We start from the raw sequence: 9263 nt of genomic DNA, 5'->3' as shown, positions 1-9263 counted from the left end.
TGGGCAGGAGCAGAGGCTCCAGCCCAGCTGCTTCTGCGAACACCCCGAGGGCAGGCACCTGGCGGCTCCCAGAGGCTCCGCAGCGGAATTACTCAATCACCCCATCACCCAGCCAGTACTTAACCAAGCCCAGCCCGGGGAGCCTGGCGAGCGTGGGGGCGAGGCCCCCAAGTTCTCTGGGCTCCCCATCCCCACACAGACCATTCAGAGGCCCCACTTGGGACACATCACCTTGAAAAGTCCTTCCCGGTCACCGTGTCTGAGGCAGACAAGGCAGCAAGACACAGGCTGACGGGGGAACAGTCCCCCTTCGAGCACAAGCTGACCCTCAGGGCCAGGAGGCTGGCATGGCAGGCTCCGCCCTTGCCCCAGCTGTGGAGGGAGGACACGTGTGGGCTGTTGCGATGATGAAATCCCACAGTCCATACAGGAGCTGCAAGGGCTTGGGTTCTGAGTTCACTCTGAGTCGGAGCTCCGTCACTTGTCAGAGGGGATGTGGGGTGAGAATACTGCAGATGACATGGCGGGGAGTGGGGGGTGGCTTGTGTCGCTGGAGCAGAGTGTGGGAGGAGCAGGTTTTGGGGGGGCAGGATCTCAGCAGCACGTGGCCTTCTGAGGTGCCCCTAGACATCTAATCGGGGACCCAGGGGTCTGGAGAGAGGCCACGCTGGAGCTGAGACGGAGGGTCACTGGCCCAAAATGAGCCAGACCTGGCGAGAGAGGAGGCTGGTGTGGAGGAGAGAGCGGGATCAAGTGGGCGCGTGCATTTTGAAAATCTCGCCAGAGCTCTTGACCAGTTTGGCTCAGTGGATAGAGCCTCAGCCTGTGGACTTACGGGCTCCGGTTTAATTCTGGTCAAGGGCACATGCCTGGGTTGTGGGCTCAATCTCCAGTAGGGGCCATGCGGGAGGCAGCTGATCAATGAGTTTCATCATGGATGTTTCTCTCTCTCTCTCCCTCTCCCTTTCCCTGTGAAATCAATAAAATATATTATACAAATAAAAAAATGCTATACAGCACTTACAAATGCTATAGAATTATACTAACATAGAAGTATGAGATAACGAAATAGGAGGTATAACACCAACTTGGTAAATTTACATAGGATAGGAAAGGTCTGAGAAAAATGCGTTTTAGTTGTCTAGTAAGTGAATTAAGGGTATTCTTAGCTTGTCTGCACTGATTTTTCCCAAGGAGTTGCTTTTGTGCTTTAATTACAGACACATACACATTTCTCCCCCCTGTACCTGCCCAAACCCCCTAATTCCTGTCCCCACTTCCATACACTTTTACACACTTCTCAACATGGACTTCTACAATCAAATCTTTCCCCTTAGGCCTCCATGAGTGCTAGGCACTTGGTTCTGTGCTTTAGACCTCTAATTAATCCTCATGGGAAAGGTCAAATTCCACCTGACAAGCCCAGAAAGGTGCTTGTTAACTGGTTTTTCTAGTTAACAAATTAGATTGACTTGTTTGCATCGTTATTAAAAAGTTATCTTCCTTGTCCTTTTAGGATGTCTGAATTGATGTCGTCATTCTTTCTTATAACTCAGTTCTTTGTTCAAAACTAGCTGTTGAGCCCTGGCTGGGTTGTTCGGTTGATTAGAGCATCAACCTGATACACCAAGGTTGCAGGTCTGATACCTAGTCAGGGCACATACAAAAATCAACCAATGAATGCATAGCTAAGTGGAACAACAAATCAAAGTGTATTTTTCTCTCTCAAAAACAACAAAAAACAATTTGAAAGGGCAAGAGATTTTCTTTGTAACTACTGATCCAACATTAATTACATCTCAAAGTAGAGCAGTAAAAAATATATATATTGTTTTCCTTTGAGAACAAAGGATTGAAGGTTCATTTTATCACAAAAGGATAATGCTTAAGGCAAGCAGCATCTGGAATTACTTCCATTACAATTTTCTGTAGAGAAGACAATCTTTAGGTATCAATCTATAAAAAAAATAAACCCTTATTATTTTTAAAGAAAAATGTTAGTAGTGATGAGAACAACTGAGAAACTTTGACAGTACAATTTATCACCATTTCTAGGGCTGAGGAAGTTGGATAGTACAAATGCACACTGCTAGATGGTTTAAAATTCAGCAGTTTGTTTTTAGGTATCCCTTTAACTGGTACAAATAGGAGCTAGAGAAATCCTGTCACACACAAAAAATTGCTCAAGTGTGAGAATGCTTCACTTAATTTACATATTGGGTAACCTGCTTGGGGTCCTTTCCCACGCCCCAGGGTTGCCAAAGCCCTCCTTTTGCATCTGCTTTTCCTGTAGTCTCACACTTTTAAGATGTCATACCTCACCACTCCCTGTGAACTCTGGTCAAATGGTCATTTGTGCGCAGTCCTTGCAGAGATGTGATCCCCTAGGAATCCGTTTTTTTGTTTTAATATATTTTATTGATTTTTTACAGAGAGGAAGGGAGAGAGATAAGAGAGCCAGAAACATCGATGAGAGAGAAACATCGATCAGCCACCTCCTGCACATCCCCCACTGGGGATGTGCCCGCATTTGTCAAATCAGCACTAGTGCTCAACACCAACCACCTCTAAAGACTATTTTGATAGCAAAATTCTAAGTCCAATATACAAGAAAGCAAATTTCAAAAATACGCAAATAGCCCTAGCCGGTTTGGCTCAGTGGATAGAGCGTCGGCCTGCGGACTGAAGGGTCCCAGGTTCGATTCCGGTCAAGGGCATGTACCTTGGTAGCGGCTCAATCCCCAGTAGGGGGTGTGCAGGAGGCAGCTGATCCATGTTTCTCGATCATTGATGTTTCTAACTCTCTATCCCTATCCCTTCCTCTCTGTAAACAATCACTATTTAAAAAAAAAATACGCAAATACAAAAAATTCACACCGGGCCTAGTTCTAGCCTAGTCAGTACTTACAAGCTTACTACCTGTGAATACTTATTTTGCTTCAGAGGACATTAGACTATTTCTCCATTATTGAACTAATGCAGTCACACATTTTTAAAGTACAACGTAGCCCTAACTGGTTTGGCTTAGGGGATAAAGCACCAGCTCTCAGGGTAGGTACCACCTGGGTTATAGGTTAGATTCCTGGGCCCTGCCAGGGTGCACGTAGGAGGTAATCAATTGATGTTTCTGTCTCTCCCCTCCCTTAAAAATAAAAACCAATGGAAAAATATCTTCGGGTAAGGATTAACAAAAAAGTACAATGTAGATGTGTTCAAGTAATTTATAACCCTTGTGATCAATGGGGTGAGAAATGTCGCAGCCAGATCGCCCACACATCCGAGTGCCCTCACATCCAAGTCATTTACAGTAAAATAAAATTTTGGAAGTACATGGAACTTGTTTAAATAAAATTTAAGCCAGAACTTAATCCATGTGCCTCAAATAATTCTTTCATAATTGAGATTTTATTGTTTTGAGGATCAGTACACAGACATTTCAATTTGTACACAATTCTTAACATACGTACCAAAAATGTAAAGTCATGTAGTTGTGATTCTTTTCTAAACAGTTATTCCAGTGACTTTCCAGCTCAAAATTTAGAGGCTAACTTTCCTTCATAGAGTATCAAGTACCAATATCTTCAAATGTTGATACGCTGTTACATCAAAGTCCCACTAATTCACAATTTAATAGCATATATACTACATAATCAAATTTTCAATCTTTCACAGCACATTGACAAAGTTACTAGGAAAACTGGACTACCACAACAAAGATGTTCCAGATGCACAAAATTCTGACAGGGAGAGCCACGATCAAGGAGTGGTTTTCTTTAGGAAACAATTGTACCAAAAACATGTGACTATAAGTAATTTAAAATGTTCAAGACATAGCAAACGCACGACTAACTCCAAATTGCCATTTAGTATGCTTTGTATTATAGGATATAAAAACTACCCCCATCTATGGAATGTTCAGCTGACACCCAAGACAATCAAAGTCTCCCATATTCAATATCCCACTATTTTCTGGTTGTACCAAAAAATAAACAACCAGCAAATGATTTCACCTCTTAAAAAAAAGCATTTACACTTAAAAAAATGGGATGAGGTGGAATTCCCTCCTTCTTAAAAATGTTTCTAGTGCTACTAAAAAACTTGCATTTACAAAATAGTTGATAAAAATATTCCTCTGGATTGTACAAGAAGGGAGACAGGGACCACTGATAAGACATGGTATATGACATTAATCAGACTTGGCTTCTTTTTCTCCTGCTTCATCTGAGGTTGGACTCTCCTCGTTAAAGAAAAATAATGATTAAACATTTGATTTCTGTGTCATTGCTATGATCTTTGAGATTAGACTTTAACACAATGTAAGTTTTACATATATATAACTAATATATACATATAACTCTTAGGTCTTAAAAATACAGTCAATTCTTGCCCTGGCCGGTGTGGGTCAGTTGGTTGTGTTGTCCCATGCACCAAAGGGGCTCGGGTTCCATTCTCAGTAAGGTCACACATAGAAGGCAACCAACTGGTATTTCCCCACCTCTCTCCCTAGAATGAAAAAATGTATCCTCAGGTGAGGATCAAAAAAGAAAAAGTCAATCCTCATTATTTGTAATCCACCTACTCATTAAAATTTATTTGTAACCCCAAATCAATATTCATGGTGCCTCCATAACACCAATCATCTGTCATCTAACATGCACATTCCCAGCTGAGGTTGTGCTGCCTTCTTGTTTCAGCGCTAATACAGTAAACAAGCATCTTTTCCAAGCTCTATTTAGTGCCACACATTCCACGCTTTTTTTTGGGGGTGGGGGAGAGCAGGCGGTGGGGGGATGATGTTGTCTAGACAAGTATAGTATTGTCTTGTATTGCCAAGTGCAAGGATGTTGTAATGTGTCTTATGGAGAAAATACACATGGTGGTGGGGGGGGATAGCTTCATTTAGGCATGAGTTACAGTGCTATTTCTGCTGGCCCTGAGTTCAATGCTAATGTACTGACAACATATATTAAACAGAAACACAAATGAAATAGTTATAATCAGTTGACTGAAGTGTTGTGATCAGTGTTAAAGGATTCTAACCCTACATTTCCCTTAACTGTTCAGTATTCACAGCAACCTCTTAAAACATAACCATGAGTAACAAGAATCAACTGTAGTTTGATAACATGTATTCAATACTTCCCTCATAACTAGATTAGTTATGTCTTCTTATATTACATATTTGATGCTGTGGTTAGAACTAGGAATTCAAAGTATATTGTGATTGTAAACCTTACAATTTAGAAGTAGATGATTACATTAAAATTTGATCTATAAGTAGAAAAGCTTAAAAATAAGTACCTAAATTATTTCTTGTCTAGTTTGGCCAGTATAATGTAAAAAGAGGCGTAGTTGGCTTAAGAAAAGTTATTTATCAAAACCTTGCAGTCCACTTACTATTTATTTATTTAAAAATGTTTTTATTGATTTTAGAGAGTGGGTGAGGGAGAAAGATATAGAAAAATGAGGACACCCCCCCACAGTGGGGATCAAACCAGCGATGTCTCTGCGCATGGATGTCAGTCAACCACTAAGCCACAAAATATTTAATATAAAAGATAAAGACCGTCTTATCAGCTACATATAAGTGTAACTTATTATCTACTGTCAGAGTAAAACCCAACAACACAAACATTCCAACCTCCTCGTTTTTAGTTTCTCCGTTTTCCGCAGGTAGGTCTTCTTTAGGTTCCTGGTCAGCCACTTCCGCCTGCTTTCCCTTTGCTCCCCTTTTCCCTTTTGCTTGCACTTTCTTGTCTGCAGACTTATCCTATGAGAGACAGTATCCACAATAGTTGCACTGTGAATGTTCTGCTGCACATCAGCCTGAGTTACATGACACTTTTCACACGAGCCACCTTAAGGTCCACCACCCCCAGTAAGCAGGACAACCACGTCCACTAAGGAGAACTGTAACAGGACTTGCCTAGCAAGCCTTAATGATGTGTAAACCTAAGGCCTGAACTACACAATTCCCCCCCACACCTTCCTCCTCATCCACTATTTCCACATGGCAGAACAAATGAGTTGTCTCTTTCCCCAGTAACTCTCAAACTTCTCTTAAGCATGAACAATAATCAAACAGTCAAATGTCCACTGAGCTGACAAGACAATCACCCTCACAGTAGCCCATTCACCTGAAAGATGTTGTATGGTCAGGTTGACTATCATATAATGAGTAGCTAAAAGGATCAATTTTGAGTTTATCGTTATCATTTAGGTGTTTTGAAGAATCTGAAAGCACACATATTAATTAGTATGATGATAAAATAGGTTTAAAATTTAAGCGACGTTTAAAGCACTACAGAACAATATTTTTGGATACCATCCATCAATGGGAAATTTAATAAATATTTTAACATTTCCTGTAAATGTAGCAACACCAAAATTAAATTAAATTAGGTCACCAGTAGTTGTATCAAGACCCCTATCAATAATGACCAATACCTCCAATACTTGAGTTAAATGGCCACAAAGGCAGGCATGTGGTCTCACAAACATCAATGCTAAGAGGGAAAAATCAGTGCACTGTATTCTGTACCAGTTGTGGCATTCCATACATGAACTGCTTGATGACTACTAATTCTGTACCTTTAGGATAAATACTAAATTAGGTAAACAAACATATTTGGGATAACACTGTTCCACAGGTTGCTACCATGAAGTGTTACAATAGCCTGGATTGAGATAATAGCACTTTTTATTTATTTTTTAAAAATATTTTAATTGGTTTCAAAGAGGAAGGGAGAGGGGAGAAACATCAATGAGAGAATCATTGGCTGCCTCCTGCAGGCCCCCTACTGGGGATCGAGACCGCAAAGTGGGCATATGCCCTTGACCAGAATCCAACCAGAACCCTTTAGTCCGAAGATCGATGCTCTCTCTATCTGCTGAGCCAAACCAGCTAGGGCTGAAATAATACTTTTAACTATTAATAGTCAGAAAAAAAACAAAATAAATTAACACATTTCTCTAATGTATGCTTCTACTTTCAAAATGCTTCTAAGGAAATTATCCAAGTCAGGAGCACACGTTGGATATACATGCTTGGAAAACAGCATGTCTAACCTGTAGTATGGTAATCAATACATCAAAAGCTTTACCTTCTTTTAGGCTTTAAATGGATTAATTATGGGAACAAATAGATCGACTATAAAACCAAAGATGTATTACATAAACGAATGGAAAAGGCCACTGACCCTCTTTTTCCTTTGGGAAAATGAACGGACAGGCTTGCTCCTTAAGGAACAGAGACGAGGACTTACCTGTTGATCTCTGAGAGGAAGAAAATAAAATGTTTATTACATGTGATGTCCCAAACTGGAGTTAAAATTGGAACTGTTTATATTAAAATAATTTTAAGGCAGACCAACATATAGACAGACATCGATAAGGAAAGAAAGAACAATTTAAAAGGTAAGTAGGCATAGTATTTCATCCAATTGTTTTATTAAAAAAGCAAAGAATAAGTAGCCAGTTTGGCTGAGCAGAGAGTGTGGGCCCGATCCCAGTAGGGTGCATGCAGGAGGCAACTGATCAATGGTTCTCTCTCATCATTGATGTTTCTCTCTTTCTCTGAAATCAATAATAATCTTTAAAAAAAAAAAAAAAGCAAAAAATAAAAGATGGATAATAGTACACTGTTCTTGTCAACATTTTGCAACATGATCCACCTTTTCTTTCTTCAGCCAAGAAAACTTCCTGGGGAACTCGAACATTGTTTACAGAGAATTTCTGCATTATCTTCTGGTGTGAGAAATTCTAAGCTAATGTACTATGTTCATACCTTCCTTGAACCCTTAAAAAGCACCACAAAGCAGAACTTTCTATTAAAGAAAAATTAAGATTTTTACACTCAGCTCTGTACAATGTTTAAATAAAGAAACACTTTTAGAAAAGGGTTTTTTTTTGGGGGAAGAGATAGAAAATACCAAACTCTCACTTAAGTTCTGAGTGAACAGAAATTAATCACACCATGTGCTGGCCTTGAAGAACATGGAGAGCTTAGCAGAGGGTGATTTCACAGCCTTATCCAAAAAGTTACAAATGATGGACATATGTTCTGCCTTTCCAACTTAAGCTTTCACATGGACAGATCCCCAGGAACTTCCTTCAACAACCCCAAAGTGAGCTATGCGATCGCCAATCTCTTCCAGAGCAGCAGGTGTCATGATTAACGCTGCTAGAAAAAAAATGGCCCTAACTGGTGTGGCTCAGTGGGTAGAGGGTCAGCCTGCCGACTGACCGGTCCCAGGTTGGACTCTGGTCCCAGGTTCGACTCCGGCCAAGGGCACATGCCCTGGTTGCGGGCTCCACCCCCCAGTAGGGGGTGTGGGGGAGGCAGCCAATCAATGAATGATTCTCTCTCATTGATGTTTCTATCTCTCTATCCCTCTCCCTTCCTCTCTGAAATAAAGAAAAAAGTTTCGTGACTCCCTCTACACGTGACTGCAAATGAAATACTTTCAGAAGAGTATGTTCTCAGAGAACGCAACTCTTGGTCCACCCACACACGAAAGGTATGACCCGCTACCTCGGCTTGTAAACTTCACAGGCAAAAACATGCACCTCCCTCTTCTCCTGGCCGCGGTCCCGGCCTCGCTATTGTTGTCAGAAGAAACACAAGCGTGCGACCGTGCACCGTGCACCAGCACCGACTACACACACGCACCCACACAAAGACGGCTTTCCCTGGCAAGCTCGGGTTAATATTTAATACTTTTAGTCATTAAGTTTCCTAAATTCTGCAGCTGCGTTAATGTGACACATCACACCCCCATAAGCCAGGACAATTATGTCCATATTTTACTCAGGCCAGAAAGAAAAAAAGTTTACTTTAGTTACTAAAATGCAAAACTTAAAAAAAAAAAAATAACGTAAAATCCCGACATTTCAGGAGGCTGACATTTAACTTTCAAAATCAGTATCTCAGTCGCCGGCAACAGCGCGTTATTGAGGAGCAAGTCCCGCGGTCAGCAGCGCTTCGAAGACACGAGGGCCCACGAGGGTCCGTGCGAAACCCACCTTTCCCGCCGCCTTTTTGGGCTTCGCCTCCACTTTTGCGGGCGCAGGTTTCTGAAAGGCAAAGGGCGCACTGAGTCTCTCCCCCGGGCCCGACCCCACGCGGAAGGGACGGGGAGGGGGCTGCTCTACTTACGGCTGACAACCGGGCCGACCTCCTCTTCGGCTTTGGGAGAGAAAGGAAAATGAGCGACGAGTGAAGGCTGCCGCGCCAGCGAACCTCCCCCCTGCCCCCGGGCCGG

The 9263-nt window shown here is 41.8% G+C and overlaps 1 protein-coding gene across 1 annotated transcript in view; it reads right to left on the bottom strand.

Moving 5' to 3' along the window:
* Window positions 1-3368: 3368 nt before the first annotated feature.
* The window catches only part of HMGN1 (high mobility group nucleosome binding domain 1), a 7182-nt gene continuing 1287 nt past the window's right edge, over window positions 3369-9263 (bottom strand). Inside the window, exons 2-5 of the mRNA XM_023765041.1 lie at window positions 9158-9248; window positions 9025-9075; window positions 5642-5770; window positions 3369-4234 (exon numbers count right to left, since the gene is read on the bottom strand). Of these exons, the coding sequence (XP_023620809.1) occupies window positions 4187-4234; window positions 5642-5770; window positions 9025-9075; window positions 9158-9248 (319 nt within the window). The 3' untranslated portion in view covers window positions 3369-4186. The remainder of the gene's footprint in view (window positions 4235-5641; window positions 5771-9024; window positions 9076-9157; window positions 9249-9263) is intronic.

The sequence above is a fragment of the Myotis lucifugus genome, unplaced genomic scaffold (genome assembly GCF_000147115.1).
Source record: "Myotis lucifugus unplaced genomic scaffold, Myoluc2.0 scaffold_372, whole genome shotgun sequence".
Classification (NCBI taxonomy): Eukaryota; Metazoa; Chordata; class Mammalia; order Chiroptera; family Vespertilionidae; genus Myotis; species Myotis lucifugus.
This window is presented reverse-complemented; position numbering and strand designations above follow the sequence as displayed.